Below are 15,932 nucleotides of genomic sequence, written 5' to 3' on the forward strand. Positions count from 1 at the left end.
GGTCTGACAAAGTGTGTTCAATTTAGTCCTCATCGTCCAATCGTATTCCTTGTCAAAACGAGAACAACCGATTCATGATGAAGATCTAATTTGTAAGCCCTAAGCGAAACATCTTCTCCTATTTCCGTCACTAAAAACGTCGAAAAAAGATATATTATAAACAGGCTGTTTGTACTTTTCTTCTTTCCAGACGCCATTAAACTACTAATCCGTGGAGGTATTTTAAAGGATGTAATTATGGTTTAAGTCTGGATTGATGTGTGAAGAAAAGGGAAAAGAAGAAACGTATCTCGGATTTCAATCGTTACCTTTATATATGCACTGTCCAGGCGATCAGATTGGACACTGCTGTGATACAGATTTGTTTCCCACACGAGTCCACGTGGGAAACAGGCAGAGTTATGCCACGTCAGTCCTGAATTTAGCTATCAGGATTTAGGATTGGTGAGTTTCGCTGGTAAATACAATGAGGAAGCAGTTTCGCCACATTTGCTCTTTATCGGCATTTGAGTTTTATTTCTCCGTCAAAATAGCAAAACCAATCTTACAGTGAAGAATTCTTTCTTTCACCCACCTGCAACACCGTACGTAGCCCATTGTCTAATGGTGCTGTCCCTTGCTCACTCTCTCATCCACTCTCACCATCGTTGCTGGATCTTCATCAAGCTCATTGAAAAACATTCTTTATCAGCCTTTTCCCTTTCTTCTTCTTTAACCTTGCAAAACAAACCCGTAAGTGAATGCATGCCTTTCGGTAGGAAAGAGGATGTTATGCTGATCTAGTGAATCCCCTATATTATTCTTTCAACATCATCATCATCAACTGCAACCATCAACGTCAACTATTCACCCAAATATCATCACAACATTACCTTCTTTCCTACTAACACCGACATTTTGCTGAACGCTACTCACCGGATCTGTTCGACTGCAATAAATGCCATTGACTGCTGTGATCTGCTTTGGACTGTATTGCGGATATTTGGATGAATAGAAAAATTAGTCAAAATGGCCGACGTCGAGATGTCTTCTGCTCCCAAAGCCCGATCTAGTGGGTATTGTTCTTTATACGCCGTGATGAAAGAGGATAGAAGTGAAGGTCAGATTTAGGAAATTCGGGGGGAGACTAAGGAAAATTATTACCATGGAGATAATACGAGGAGATGGTGTACGGACGGGAAGATGATCAGAGGGTAATATGCTAATCTATTGTTGGTCCTCACTTCAGACCTCAGATACGGTGCCAACAAGGGACGACCTACCACTGTCATTCCCCGATCTGTCAAACCTTCTCACAAGAAAGGTATCAAGACGTGAGTCATTTCCGACAATTCAGTATCATGATTGCGTTTATTGGTTATACATGGTGGAAGGATAAAAACTGACTTTGCATTGTTGTTTCGCATATCAATAGCGAGAAGAAAACCTTTGTCAAAAACATCATCCGAGAAGTCGCTGGATTCTCCCCTTACGAGAAGCGAGTAATGGAATTGTTGAGAAACTCAAAGGACAAGAAGGCTAAGAAACTCACCAAGAAGAGAGTGAGTGTTTTTACATTTTGTCTCAACCTACCCAAAAGAGAACCTGTTACCATACGTCCTTCGCATCATCACAACGCTTCTCTCTATGGTTTGCTCCCAGCGATGTATACATACTCTATATGTCAATCTTGCTAATTACTGCCTTATTCCTGAATAGCTCGGTACGCTCCTCCGATCCAAGAGAAAGATCGAAGAACTCTCCAATGTCATTCAAGAACAAAGACGACAAACCGGTCACTAAACCATTCATTCCAACATTTATGAGATGAGGATAGGATGAGATTTAGTGTATTGGGACAAGGGGGGCTCTTCTTACTCTTAGATATCGCTGTACTTTTTTCGGACTCGGCAAATTTGCTAAGAGGAAACATAAAAATGCAGTGGTGCCGATCATGCTTCTTTGGGTATTGGATGTGTTTCAACTTTGGTCCGATCAGGTATCCGTTTCAGTTCTGAATTGAGAATGTGCGTTTATATGGTTGTTTGAGTATTTGGGAGTTGGAAGGACAATGTAGCTTGGACAACCTCGAGGAAAAGCTGATGAGTCGTTTTAAGCAATTTGAAAGATATTTTGATTTGAGCTTGGATATTCTAAGCAGGTTATCATCTCAGTTCCTGGACATCGTGCTCTTACTGAACCGAATGTCCGTTTACTTTCACGAATATAAGCAGAGTGAACAAGAAACCCAAAAGAAGAGGACGTGAATGAGCTTCATCTGTAGTTTTCAGTGTTGTATTATCAATCTACGATCATTGATTTAACATTTTCTGATCTAATATCTTACATTTGCCAATTTCTGTGTTCTGTTCTAGCAGGACGATGAACATGTTTCTCTACCTTGGTCCCTGACCACTGATAATGAGGCAAAAACTGTAGAGGTTGTTTCGTTTAAATCATGTGACTAACCAATACATGATATGATCTTTTATAAAAGCATGCCTGTCGAATGATCATCTTTCTAATCCGACATCGACATCAAGATAGACCAAAAAAAGATATATGTAGGTAATACATCTAACACCACCGCCTCTTTCTCCTTTACTCTGGTGGCCCCAATAATCGACACCGGAAAGAAAGGCAACATCCAATGAGCGTAGAAGGCATTAGACCCTCATCCAAACATCTGCTCTATTCGATTTATTCTCTTTCTTCCTGTTCTCCTCCTTGGAAGCAGCATCTAAAGCTTCATCTTTCGCACCATCGTGTCCTTCGTTAGCACGGACTTTCATCCCATTCCATCCTTCCCATATACCACCTCTGAAATAGTTTCCACGATGTCTCCAGCCGAACTGCGTTTCACACAAAGTCAAAGTCAGTTTCTTCAATGTCAGACTCAAAACCCAAAACCCAAAACCCAGCTTCAACATTATCCATTTCCAGGACACTGATATGTTATATATATGTTATATATATATTATATATATGTTATATATATATGCCCTAATCAATCAATCTTCCCTGTATACACCTCATAAGATACGACAAAGAATGTGTGTGTACTCACCTTTGTAATAGCAGTGATAACACCTATTCCCATTCCTACACCTATACCAGGAGCAGCGAAAAAGGCGATTCCACTTCCTAATGTTCCGACTAAGCCGCCTCCTAAAACAGCTACTGCCCCTCCTATAGCTGCGTATTTCGCGTATCTCAACAGTCTCTTGAGCACATATCGGATTGCGTATCTGCATATAACACCATGATAAACATGCCGATTGAGTGGGTGAAGACAGGCGAGGTTGGTTCGCAAGTGATAGAGAGGTAGTAAGTAATACAGACGAAATTATCAGTATCTCACTCAGTTATACTTGACATAAGAGATTTGGTTCCAATAGCATTATCTGCCAAACTCATTGAGGTAAGAGAGACTCGCCTAGTGGTAGTCAATGCCGATCTGGTAGTCAAAGAAGCAGGTACTACAGCAGCTTGAGAACCAAATGCCAAATAAGATAAATTCACTTTCGCTTTATGTAATCTTGATGATTTCGGATCGTCAGAAGGTGGTTGCGGTGATGGCGCCGTCGAAGCTGATGTTGATGTTGAAGGGGACATGGTTGAGGGTGAAGGGGAACCCTAAGTATCGTAAGTACTTGACTTTGTTCGAGATGGTAAGCTAGCTTTAGGATGCTCTTGTTAGTTCAAACTTTTGTCTTTCAACAGAGATTGGTAAAACCACTCTAATGATGATCGACGTTGAAAAATCAATTTCGGTGGTTTACCGATGACGTCAAAAGAGTCAGCGAGCAAATTCAACGAAACATCAAGGATGGTCGGATCTATGTCAGAACGTAGATAATGTGTACATTGAGGTCTGTACATAGCTCAATGTTCAACGATGCCATTCGTGTCCATCTTGAGGTATGTTTGCTCTCGTATCGAATCCCACTCAATTTCCAGGCAGGGATGTGAGACGAAAGCTTGTAGTCAAAGAATACCGTCACCACTGGTACTTCCGCAGGCCAGTGATCATTGTCCATATTCAATTTCATTCCTTTTGATACTACGCTACGCTACATTTCTTTCTACTTTAGATACAGTCTAGGTTGGATTTTCACTTCTTTTCCTATCGTCTTTCCCTTTCATCTCATTGCATTGACCTATTTCATACCGGTGTTCTTGTCTCCGGCGGCTCCCTTTTCTTCTGCTGCTTTCTGCTGTTTACCATCTTTGTTATCCCCTCCTTGATTGTCTTTCTTATCATTACCATTGTCTTTCTTTTCGGCGTCGTCTTCTTTGCCTTTGTCTTTCTGCTCTTTACCTTGGTCTTTGTCCTTTCCTTCATCTTTCTTCTTCTCTTTTCCTTCATCTTTCTTCTTCTCTTTTCCTTCATCTTTCTTGTTTTCTTTGCCCTCGTCCTTCTTGTCCACTTTATCTTCACCTTCACCTTCATCGTTCTTATCATCATCACCTTCTTTGTCTTGTTCCTTTTCACCAGATTGTTGCTTATCTGCACCTTGCTCTTTTGCCTTCTTCTTACCTTGATCTTTTTCACTTTCACCCGCAGCTCTGTTCTTTTGACCTTCTTTCATTCCATCTGGAGAATCGTTCTTTTGTTTAGATTCTTTTTCATCTTGTTCCTTTTGTTTTTGTTTCTTGGCTTCTTCCTCTTCTTTCTGTTTTTGTTCTTCCTCTTCTTTTTCTTCTTGTTCCCTTTGGATATTTCTCAATTTCAGGAATCCTTCACCTGACGATTCTTCTTCTACTTGAATAGGTCCAGCTACTTTACCTTGCACTTTATTCACTTTTGCATCTGATGATTTCGGATAATTCCTTTCTTTTACCCTGTCAAGTCTTTTCAGAGCAGAAGTTCTTTCAGTGGTATGTTGTAAATGGGGTGAATGGATATCTGTTATCGCTCCAGCTCCCGCGCCGTACATTGATGTTCCAACCAAAGTGCCGATGATAGAGAATCCGACAATAAGTGAAAGGTAAAATCGATAAGTGGAGTACCAAGATGTGGCTATCATGGAAGAAAAAAAGGCATTGTCAGCGTATTGCGTATTGCGTTTTTATGACCATCTTCCCTGTGACCCCATCCTGTTTGCCAGATTCGAGGTACCAAATCACTCACTCCATCCTGCTATTGTAGCTCTCTGATCCAACAACCACATTCCCGTGAAACCGAACCATTGAACAGCCAACGCTACACCATGAGTAGCCAATAACGTCGGCCAAGCAGCTAAGACAGGTACGATACCAAGTATCAATCTTGAATAACCTTGTTCACCACCTAATTTAGCGAATTCCATACCCCAATGCAATGCTCCAAGGAAAGAAAGGATGATTGCACCGTAAGTGATCTGAATATGTTCCATCGTATGCAAGTAAGAAAGGGCAGTAGCTAAATCAAGTCCAGCGGGAGATTCTCCACCAGCTATATGATAACAAGATCAATATATGAGCGACCTATACTTCTGAGATATGATGGTACTGGGCTGAATAATAGGGAAGATGTGAGGTCTTTTACCATTTGGTAGATTTCCTCCATGATCGTGAAAAATATTTCACTTACATTCAACAGCTAAAGAAGCTTCTCTGGCAAGAGCAACAATAGAAAGGGATGTACCAAGATATGGGATAGTACCGGCGAGACCTAGAAATTCCCTTACAATCAGTCTACCCCAAAATAGCTGGGAAGAGTAAAAACTCACCAGTATATAAAACAGGTTTAGGTACAGAAGTGAACATTCCTTTAGTCACTGACATCTACATGAATATTCATAGAAGTTTCAGCATCAGCAAAGGCAAATACTTGGAGATAATGAGATAGCCAGAATGAGTGATAATTATACACGCTGAGATGAACGATACCAAATGGTGACAACTGAAGGCGAGATTGATAGAACTTACAAAGTCTTCTGTGATGCCTCCCACATGGGCTCCTGCAGCAGATACTTCTCTGGCGCCTGCAGCAGCAGCTTCAGGTGTTGATCCAGAGATGATTTTTGCGAAATCCCTGGTCATTCCTTTGAGCTGTAGCGATTGACAGTTTTGTCAGCTACGTATCTTTTTTCCAGCGTGAGTCTTTATATCGACAAGAAACCTTCAGCGAGACTGCAACACAAATGCACGCTCAATGGTTGAAGATTGACGATTTGTGTCCACATTTCCAACGAAAGAAGCAGCAAATCTTTCGAAGACGATAAAAATATCTGCTATTGTTCTTTCCGCTTTCGTTCCCCAACCATTGATAAAGATAGACAAACACTCACCTCTTCAGCAGCACCAGAAGTGGTGTTTTGATCTTCTCGATTATGATGTTTCACCTCTCCCTGTTTCTTCTCCTTTCCCCCATTTTTATCTGTAGCGTAGAATCTAACTCCTTTCAAATGAGGGAATAGAGCTTGACCAACTGTCAATCCTGGGTTTGATCCTGATCCTGATCCTGATGCAGTGAGGGCGATGTTTGGTCTTGAGAGGTTGGTAGGAAGAGGTGATGGTCTGGGTCTAATTGGAAGCAAGAATGCGCTTTTACGAGTTAAGATAGTACGGTTCATCTTGTCGTCTTCCCCGTTAGGTCGTTCAGCTCTTCGAAGGGACGGTGATGAGAAGTAGTCGGTATGGGTATGGTGACGCAGTGTGTCTGACTAGACAGATCAAAGTAATCTCTCTTGATGATTGCAATGCAAAGTCTCTGCCTGAAATCGTACTAGGGGTGATGCATCCATTGTTCGCATAATTTGCATCATGTTGAGGTGGAAAAGATGACTTTGTAGCCCATTGACGTCATTCCAATTCATGTAAAACTGTGTATGTCACCTCCACCGTTCTTTGGAATTTTATCACCCCGGAATTCCAACAATCGGCCGACCATGATCAACGCTGCATGCTCAGGCTTCAAGCTTGCTTATCCCTCGCGGAGCAAAGTATGAGTAGATGCATACAATACAAAAGATCCATTTCTACTGGTACAAACACCATTGGTGACTGGAAGGTATATGCTAAATTGGGGCGCTGAAACTCGATTAACCTTTTAAAGTACCTTTTTTCTCTAAAAATCCATTCCTACAATCCAAAAACTGATTAGCTCCTTCTTCTTCTCCTGTTTTCGTGTGTAGTCTAATGTATTAAGTACTCACCGGATGTCATCCGAAAATGATTTTATCTCAATGGAGGATTTCAGATCTTCAATAAATCCATTCAGACGTTTCTGCATTCGTTCCTGGCAATAAAAGAAGGAGCGTTACTAGGTTGACATCGAATGACTGAAACGCAAATTGAACTTACTAGACTGGTCTGTTCGCCCTTCAATTGAGCAGCTATGGTCTTCTGCCATCTATGTTCATTGATCATGGCATCAGTGACTCGTATTTTCTCAGACATATAATGTAAGCTACTAAACTCGAAATTACTCACCCTTGATGTCTATCACATCTCCTTCTACCTCTCATACAGAGCCTTCCCTCTTCTTCTTGTTGAACGCCAGCAAGCCTAGTCAGTTCGCCATCATCTAGAATCAACAATTTATCCCATCCACAAGGCCTATCGTCTTTCGATCCTCCAGCCCCTCCACCTGCGCCAGAACCTTTCTTTCTCTTTCCTTTTTTCTGTTCGACTTCCTCTTCCTCCACTACAGCCGTTATAGAAGGTAAATCTTCACATTTCTCTACAGCTAGCTTTAGGATATCTTGACGCTTCCTCAACACCGTCATTGCCTTTTCCACTTCTTCCATTTGGGCTTCTAACTGCATCAATCGGTCTTCATTGACTTGTCGTGGGTTTTTGGTGGTTGGAATAGGTGTTTCGCGATGTTGAGTTACGTGAACTCCTAGTTCTGGTGCAGGGTAAGAAACGAACGTTTTAGCAAGTTGTTTCAAGGTGTTCTTGTTTGTCAAAGAAGAGAGTAATGATTGTGAATGTTGGTAAGCGCATGAAGGGGAGCAAAACCTGGACAACCAATGAAAATGGATAAACTGTGATGCTCGTTTATACTGCTGATGAAGCGGACTCACTTTGAAGATGTGCCAGCAACGGATTTTGTACATCCTTCTCTTTTACACAATTGCTTATAAATGGTCCTTTGGTGTGTACCTATTACAGCATCATTTGTTAGCCGGATTCATTCTGAGATCGCTTAGCTCGAGGCTTCATCCAGGTGATCTCCGTTTCTCTCGTGACAAGTAACGAACGACTCACTCCGTTCACAGCTTTTACAGATATAGACATCTAAAGCTTCTACCATACTTTCACTCAAACCGACACAAGGAGGATGAAACCAATTATCACAACTCTCACAGCCGACCATCAAGACCTCATCGTCTTCTTCATTATAGGGTTTTCTACAAACGCAATACACTGCGTTCTTATCTGGAGATGGATTTGGCGAATTCATATATGATGTTGATCTACTCGGTGTTTGAGGTGATGAGGATGCTCCATCCTATTCGGAAGTCATCAATGAATGCCTCGAAGAGGAAAGAGGAGGATAAACTTACAAAGATAGTTGTTGATCTAGCTTTTGAATCAGCTTTTAATTCCTCCACCTATATATGCAAGTTTGGGATCAGCGTCAACAAATTTAGAGTACTTTAACATAGATTTAAATGCGATATACCTTTGTTTTGCCTTTACCTTTTCCACCTTTCTTGGGAAGATTACTGCTAGAAGTAGGCGTAGAGGTTTTCTTCGTATTACCGGCAGGACCTTTTTTCTTATTCGCGGGAGCAGGTTTTTTGGTAGGTTTAGAAGTGGAAGAAATCGATTTTGTAGGGGACGAAGGTGCAGGAGTAGCCGTAGGCGTTTGACCTGTATCAACACTTGATTGTTCATCTTCGTGCGGTAGAGGGAGTTCATAATGCATTGACGGATCCAATTCCATTTCACCTTCACTCTCGCCTCCTTCTCGTTCTTCTTCCTCGTTGGCGTTCTTCACAGTATCTTTACTCTCCACAATGAAGTGCTCATCGATATTGATTCGCTCCTCGGTCGGGGCATCAGATGCGTGATGGTCCGTTACAATCTCTGCCTGATCTGCAGATACAGCTGCGTCCCCGAAATTATTCATTCGATCAATTTCAGTCTCTGTCGGCCTTCCTGCATTGTCTTGTGATGAAATACTCTCCTTTGTGTCCTCTTCTGTTGAAACTCCTATGGGAAAGAGCGGTGGTGTGACGGGTTGCCCCTCTATGTGTGCAATTGGGTGTGTCTGATCCTTAGAAGCCGGTTGTCGCTCGACCACAATCTCATCTTTAGCCGAGACTTGAGCAGGAGAGATTGGTTCATCTTCGTCTTGCATTTTGTTTACTCCTTCAAGGGATGTCGTTGATTCAACAGGCAACTCGGTAGAATTAGCAGCAGCGTTGATAGGCCCGACAGTAGCTGAAGGTAAAATATTAGGTTGAATAGATTCAGATCCAGGACTAGCAACTGTTGCATCCTCCATCGGTAAGTCCTTTTCTATGGTTGTGGGAAGAGAGAATTCGTCCGAAGGACACTGAGCTTCGTTTTGATTAAGTGTTGCTTTTTCGATGAGTGTGTCTTCGTCATTCACTTGTACACTGATATCCGGCGGATCTTCTCCAATTTCTTGTATTACTTTCTGGTTCAGATCTTCCTTTCCATCTGTTCCATCGTGACCACCGGGTGCAGTGGTCTGGATCATTTCAGCTGATGTGTGATCAACGATAACTTGTGATCTATCCTCCTCTGGTATTGTTTGATCGTTTGTAGGTCTTGAGAATTCCTCGCCGTCATGCACGGAACTACTTGCCTCTTCGGACAAGACTTTAGATCGATCTTGCTCGCCGAGAGCCTCTGCATTGTCATGGTCCAACCCTTTTTCCACTTCGACATCCAATTCTTCAACTCCGCTGTGTATCCTCCTTTTCTTCCTCCGTACACCGGATGCAAGTCCGTCTCCTTGGTCCTCACCATCTCCATGACTCGTTTCGGACACTGTTCCTGATGCGAGTACGAGTTTCCTCGTTTGCTTTTCTGGAGAAGTCGATTTTGCTCCTCTCCCTTTCTCATTCTTCCTTTTTGCGGGAGAAGTAGATCTTGACATTGAGGTGGATCTTGAGCACGTTGAGCTCCTTCTGGGTATCAAGACAGAATCGATTCTAGATCTTGATCTTGATGGTACAGCTTTGTCCGACTTTGATGTGGAATTCGTTATTGTCTGTCGTGAATGTGAGCGTGACTGGGGACTTGAAGAAGCAGAAGCAGAAGAAGGAAGCGGTATAGATGATTTAGGAGGTGAAATTACATCTGATGGATCTTCAGATGTCTCTCTACCTGAATCAATTGACATATTCAGATGACCAGACATCATCCACTACTCTTGAATAGTAGGAAGCAGCAAAGGATGTCTCTGTATGTATCATCGAGCAGTGCACCTATGACTCAACTTCTTATAAACTCAAGAGTTGCAGCTGTGAAGGCGAAAAGTGGACATTGCTCATTGAGTGGAGGTGACTCGCAGAAATGGAGACGGAGAAAGAGGTAATCTCCGTAATGCCTACCAGCTTTGTAGCGCATAAATGAGGGTTGGAAACAAGAGAGACCAGAGCTATGCTGTGTTTTTCATTTTGTGCATACAGGTCAGTTCAGAGGGACGTGACCCACTGCTCTCACACTTCTACGAACCCATTCACTGAAAACCAAGAAGGTAATCTACTATCTCGACGACAGATGGTTCTACATACACAGGTATTTCCAATTCCTCGTTGTCTTATTGTTCTTAGTTGTTCTCGCGACGCGTTTTCTTTTTATTCCTGTATATTTTTTATATTTGGTATTCAGGGAAGGAATCATACGAAAAGAAAGGCTTTTATTGTTCCAGGCACAGATCGCAACTTTGCCTATAACTACCACCTACGATGCACGGTGTTTCTCCTTGTGGGAAAGCACACAAAGCACAGAAAGCACAGACATTTACACATGCATGAACAATGAAATGTCCAATGTAGTCAGTTTCATCATTGATACATCCTTGATTTGACGTTCCTTCTTTTGCTTCTTCTTCTTCTTCTGCATTATCTCTTTTTCATCTTTGCTCCCCAACAAAGTCATAGAGCTCATCTTAGCTATACGGTCAGTGCTGAGCACGGTACGTCTCTTCTCGTTGTTCTTTCATATGTTATACTCTCCTTGACATACATGGATCTTGCTTATGAGTCAAAACATCATTCAACACATTGTAGACGAACAGAGCTACTTCACATTCATTTTCGTCCCTTTTTTTTCACCATTTTACCATCAATCACCTCTCGCATTCTTCTTCGTATATCTTTTGCTCCCTCAACAACACTCTCAAGAGTTACATAGGCTGAGCCTATCCTTTGTAATAAATAATCAAAACAACAAAAACAACATCTATTCTGCGGAAAAAGGAAATTTAACGCCACTAGGGTATCGATCTAAGACATTTTCACGACATGTCAACAAGAATAGCCATTCTTACTTCATTGCTTCTTGCAAGTGGAGCTCTGGCACATTGTCAACTTGCTTGGCCGTACCCACTTCACAGCCCTCTTAACCCTGCCACTCCAGAAGCCATCAAAGGTGAGCTATGCACTTTGTTGCTTTCGAGTGAACAGAGCTGACGAGATGTCACTAATTAGATTATTCAATGACTAGTCCGTTGATTAGTGATGGCACTTATCCATGTAAAGTGAGTCGATGTCTCCATTCACCGTTGCGGCAGCTGCGAGGCATTTGTCGCCTTCTGATATCGAAAATACTCATGTTCCTTTCGCAATGTACACACTTGTTCCCCTTTGGACGATCGATTCCTTTGTTATTGTTCCTCAAACACGCTTGAACAACAACTTACTATTTTTCTTCTTGTTAGGGCTTCATCAACAATCCATCATCCGACATGACATCCGTCGCTACTTATTCAGCTGGATCTACCATGAACTTTACGATAGCTGGAACAGCTACTCACGGTGGTGGTTCGTGTCAGATATCAATGTCATACGATGAAGGATCAACTTGGAACGTTATTTTTTCTCAAGTTGGTGGTTGCTTAATCGATGGAATGACTACCGATATCACTATCCCTTCAGACGCACCATCCGGCGAAGCTCTGTTCGCTTGGGGCTGGTTCAACAGACAAGGGAATAGAGAAATGTATCATAATTGTGCTCCAATCACCATAAAGAATGGTGGATCAGGTCTAAACGATAACGATTATCCTACTCCTTTCGTCGCAAACGCAAATGTCAACGAATGTGTCACGATAGAGAATATAGATGTGGTTTTCCCAAATCCAGGTAAAAACGTAAAATATGGTGGAAATTACGCTTCGACAAAACCCACAACTCCAGCTGGTTTCGCAGGTTCGAATTGTGTTGGTCCAGGTGCCTCCTCATCTGGATCAACTTCCTCTTCTTCCGTGTCTGCTACGAAGAACACTACGATTACCCCGACCTCCACTCAATCGACTCTGGTTTCAGCTTCTAACGGCGTAGGAATTGCAAACAACGCATCTTTTTCCACATCAACTACAATCGCTCAACCTACAGGAGAATACACTCTTTCCTTGGATTCAACAACAGCTTCTCTTTCACAAATCAATAATGCCGCTGATTCATCCTCAGCTATTACTTCATCACAGCCCGCTACCACCTCAGCTTCGTCTACAGGTAAAACATGTAAATCAACACGAAAAAGATCGGTCCTTTCCACGAGTGGACTTCGGGGCAGACATCAACGTTTGATTAGAAGACCGAGAACAAGTTCAGGTCGAGTTGCGGCTAGTAAAGCTGAACATATCAGTCACGAAGAGAAGAGAGAGAATGGAAGAATCGCAGCTAGCAAAGCAGAACATATCACCCATGAAGCAAAAAGAGCAAGTTCAGGTCGAGTAGCGGCAAGCAAAGCAGAACACATCAATCACGAAGCAAAAAGAGCAAGTGGCAGAGTAGCAGCAAGTAAAGCTGAACATATCGCCCATCAACAAAAGAGAGGCACAGGAAGAGTAGCAGCAATGAAAGCCACTCATAACCTTCAAGTTCGGAATGGTGTCATCGAAGCTGTAAGATCATAAGGAGAAGGAACGACTTGCGAGGGTAACTGAAGTATTGTGGATCAATATTTTTAATTCAAATCGCATCAACCACATAATAACCATTTTTTCCATCTTTCTGTAGCATTTTTTCCCATCATTTTGCAATACGTTTCTGTTGATTTCATTTCCGGTACAATATGCTGTTGACATTTATAGTATCTACTCTTCCATTCCATGCAGGCCATGCTTAATTCCCGTACCTATCACTGAGGTCTCTGGTTAATCGTATCATTGCTATCATCCTTACTAACGAAGATCAAGTAGTATGTGGCAGCTGAAGTAATGGGGAGGTCCGTGCACTAGGTGTTCTTCAAGTACGATAAAATGAAGATCGCACGGACCTACTAATAAACGAAGTACGATGACGACGTTGGTAACAGCTGCACCAAGTAACTGACGATTTATAAAACGCTTAGATACAAATTCTTCTGCTCGTCCTTTTCATCTTTCTTCTTTCCTCTTTCTCTCCATCCGTTCACATTCTTACGCAGAGCTACTTCCTTTTCTGTGAATATCGTTTTGTATAATTCTCTGTTCATCTACTCTAAACAGAAAACCGGCACGTTCATCCATGAATCGTAATTTGTTATCAGTCGGACCTGTCTCCTCCGCTAGTGGTGGCAAGAAAATTGTTGGCTACTATGTAATTTTGGACCTCATCGAAATGTCTTACCTTACAAGAGATGAGCAGGACGAACGCTGACTTTGATGTTCTTACTTCTTCCTTAGGATTCTTTGTTCGTCTTCTACTTCACCTCGACTTCCTTCCTGTCACCGATATCTACAGATGAGCTGACGTCAGCCATGTTGATCATCGACAGGACCGCTCAGCAGTATACACCTTCTCAGATTCCAGTGGAGAACCTGACTCACCTAATTTACCGCTCTGCTCGAGTCAAAGCAGCGACCGGTGATATCGTCTTGGGTGATCTTTACCTAGATACTGAGGTAAGTAATTCATCTCTCCTTACTTCCCTTATTCTCTTCGCTTTCCTTTCCCCCCTTTGTCTTCTTTCTCTGTACTAGAGGGAAACGAGCTGAAAATCTTCACCATTCAAGGCATTTATGGATGATACGACACACCTTTCAACCAGAGAAGAAGATCGCCTTATTCTTGGAGACGGTGAGCAATTAAACGGGATATTGGGGTCTCTATATCTCCTCAAAAAGAGAAATCGGTAAGATTTATCGCATGCTTTGCTTCGACTGATCTAAGTGATGGCTGACGCTACATTCCTCAGAAATCTCAAAGTCCTGATGTCCATCGGCAGTCCCGTAGGCCAAGACTCCTGGGATGTAAGCTTTATATTGGCATCTTGTTCACTTGATACACTAACTAATGTGTCAGAGCTGCACCGGGATGCAACGCGCCGACTGGAGACGGATTTTTGTGTCAGCTGCGCTTACCCTCGTGGAAAGATTCAGACTTGATGGGTAACTGCTCTTCGATACTCACCTCAAAACTCAGCTATAAATGAGAAGATCGTGTGCTCATTTAGTGGCGCCCGTGATTGACAGGCTCGATGTCAGTCGTCATCCCCCTCTCAAGTTACATCTTCATTCCTGGTGAAACGTGCAGTCTCAGTGTGATAGAGACTGGCGAATTCTTCGATTGTTTACGCTAACGTTGATTATTCTCTTAGATCGCCCTCGGAGCTCTCACGCACTTGCAGACAGCTAAAGGCCTCCGTATGCTTCTTTTAGAGCTCCACCGCGGATTCCTCAGACTGGCCGTCTCCAAACGACAACCTGACTTCCGATATCTCCTTTGTGTTGCGATACCCTGCGATAGAATTCAGTTAAGTTTTGTGGATCTTATCGCTTTCGAATGTGTGAGTGAGGAAGGACTTGTACTCGTCTGATGTGCACAATGCCACGACAATAACCACGGCTTCAATTCAATACAGCCCGCATTAGACTTTTGGAATCTGAAGGTAAGCCGACTTCGTTTGAGGCAAGGCGGTATTTCGCTTTTAATTTCAGTGAGACTGAAAGCTTTACTGCACAGGCATTCGACGTGAGTACTTGTCCTCCGCCTAGCAGCCGAACCCAGCAGACGAGGAAGAGAATGACTCGTTGTCAAACAGTGGTTATTCCCAACAACTGAGAGAACTGAACATCAAGCGAGGCTTCGAGGGTACAGCGCCTTCATGTTCGGTATCGAAGAAGTGGTGCAAAGTCTCAAAAATTTTAGTATTCCGGCCAACAAAATTATTCTGGGTGAGTCGTTTCCAGGGAAACAGCAAGTCAGAAACTGAATTACCGATCAAGGCATACCTCTTCACGGTCTCGCCTTTCGTAGTACTTGGGGTCTCGGCTATCCTTTCTCTAGTAAGTCTTTCGACTCCACTCCTGCTGTCTTATACTTGACACCAGCCGATCATCTTCAGGCTGCGTTAAAGTCGACTACAAGCTCTTACCCCTCGATGGTGCAGTGGTGATTCACGACGACACACTTGTAGCCTCTTGGAGTTACGACAAGTGAGTCATTTGGAAATTTGAACTTTACTCGTACCACAGACTCACTTATATTGCTGAACAAATAGGTCCAAGAGAGAACTGATAAGTTACGATACCCCCGAAAATGCTGCCAAAAAAGCCGAATATATCAACAGATTATCCCTCGGTGGCGCGATGTTTTGGGACCTCCATAAGGACAAGACGCTTTCCGAACTTAGCCTTGTTAGGGTCGTCAAGGAGATACTTGGTGATCTTGAGTTTCATCCCAACAGCCTTCGTTTTCGCCAGACAGAGTACCGGAGTAGCGCCTCTATCGCTAAGCTTATAGGTATGATGCTGTGCTACTATTATCGAAAATCAGCACATGAAGCGGGTCGTGCGTGCTAGTGGATTTGAGATGTTCATGACACGAGAAGAC

General features: G+C 42.7%; 6 protein-coding genes across 6 annotated transcripts; 3 read left to right on the forward strand and 3 right to left on the reverse strand.

Annotated features, from left to right (window-relative positions):
* Positions 1 to 1,008: 1,008 nt before the first annotated feature.
* Positions 1,009 to 1,782, forward strand: IL334_005537 (uncharacterized protein; the record flags this gene model as incomplete). Its single annotated transcript, XM_062937249.1, has 4 exons — positions 1,009 to 1,051; positions 1,229 to 1,313; positions 1,415 to 1,541; positions 1,699 to 1,782. The coding sequence occupies 4 exons, from the start codon at positions 1,009 to 1,011 to the stop codon at positions 1,780 to 1,782; spliced, it is 339 nt and encodes a 112-aa protein (XP_062793300.1).
* An 863-nt stretch (positions 1,783 to 2,645) lies between these two features.
* Positions 2,646 to 3,594, reverse strand: IL334_005538 (uncharacterized protein; the record flags this gene model as incomplete). Its single annotated transcript, XM_062937250.1, has 3 exons — positions 2,646 to 2,831; positions 3,047 to 3,227; positions 3,416 to 3,594. 3 exons carry the CDS (start codon positions 3,592 to 3,594, stop codon positions 2,646 to 2,648), a joined length of 546 nt encoding a protein of 181 aa, XP_062793301.1.
* Positions 3,595 to 4,139: 545 nt separating this feature from the next.
* IL334_005539 (uncharacterized protein) lies at positions 4,140 to 6,539 on the reverse strand (the record flags this gene model as incomplete). The annotated part of the gene is made up of 6 exons (XM_062937251.1): positions 4,140 to 5,002; positions 5,114 to 5,416; positions 5,555 to 5,635; positions 5,694 to 5,748; positions 5,893 to 6,015; positions 6,255 to 6,539. The coding sequence occupies 6 exons, from the start codon at positions 6,537 to 6,539 to the stop codon at positions 4,140 to 4,142; spliced, it is 1,710 nt and encodes a 569-aa protein (XP_062793302.1).
* A 468-nt stretch (positions 6,540 to 7,007) lies between these two features.
* Positions 7,008 to 10,309, reverse strand: IL334_005540 (uncharacterized protein; the record flags this gene model as incomplete). Its single annotated transcript, XM_062937252.1, has 8 exons — positions 7,008 to 7,047; positions 7,122 to 7,204; positions 7,270 to 7,318; positions 7,399 to 7,929; positions 7,995 to 8,073; positions 8,179 to 8,422; positions 8,478 to 8,525; positions 8,597 to 10,309. 8 exons carry the CDS (start codon positions 10,307 to 10,309, stop codon positions 7,008 to 7,010), a joined length of 2,787 nt encoding a protein of 928 aa, XP_062793303.1.
* Positions 10,310 to 11,417: 1,108 nt separating this feature from the next.
* On the forward strand, positions 11,418 to 13,033 carry IL334_005541 (uncharacterized protein; the record flags this gene model as incomplete). Its single annotated transcript, XM_062937253.1, has 3 exons — positions 11,418 to 11,544; positions 11,604 to 11,653; positions 11,834 to 13,033. The coding sequence occupies 3 exons, from the start codon at positions 11,418 to 11,420 to the stop codon at positions 13,031 to 13,033; spliced, it is 1,377 nt and encodes a 458-aa protein (XP_062793304.1).
* A 592-nt stretch (positions 13,034 to 13,625) lies between these two features.
* Positions 13,626 to 15,901, forward strand: IL334_005542 (uncharacterized protein; the record flags this gene model as incomplete). The annotated part of the gene is made up of 11 exons (XM_062937254.1): positions 13,626 to 13,697; positions 13,784 to 14,002; positions 14,114 to 14,232; positions 14,296 to 14,350; positions 14,698 to 14,886; positions 14,962 to 14,988; positions 15,063 to 15,071; positions 15,142 to 15,274; positions 15,326 to 15,385; positions 15,445 to 15,535; positions 15,601 to 15,901. 11 exons carry the CDS (start codon positions 13,626 to 13,628, stop codon positions 15,899 to 15,901), a joined length of 1,275 nt encoding a protein of 424 aa, XP_062793305.1.
* Between the last annotated feature and the right edge of the window lie 31 nt (positions 15,902 to 15,932).

Source organism: Kwoniella shivajii, chromosome 7 (genome assembly GCF_035658355.1).
Source record: "Kwoniella shivajii chromosome 7, complete sequence".
NCBI classification, from domain to species: Eukaryota; Fungi; Basidiomycota; class Tremellomycetes; order Tremellales; family Cryptococcaceae; genus Kwoniella; species Kwoniella shivajii.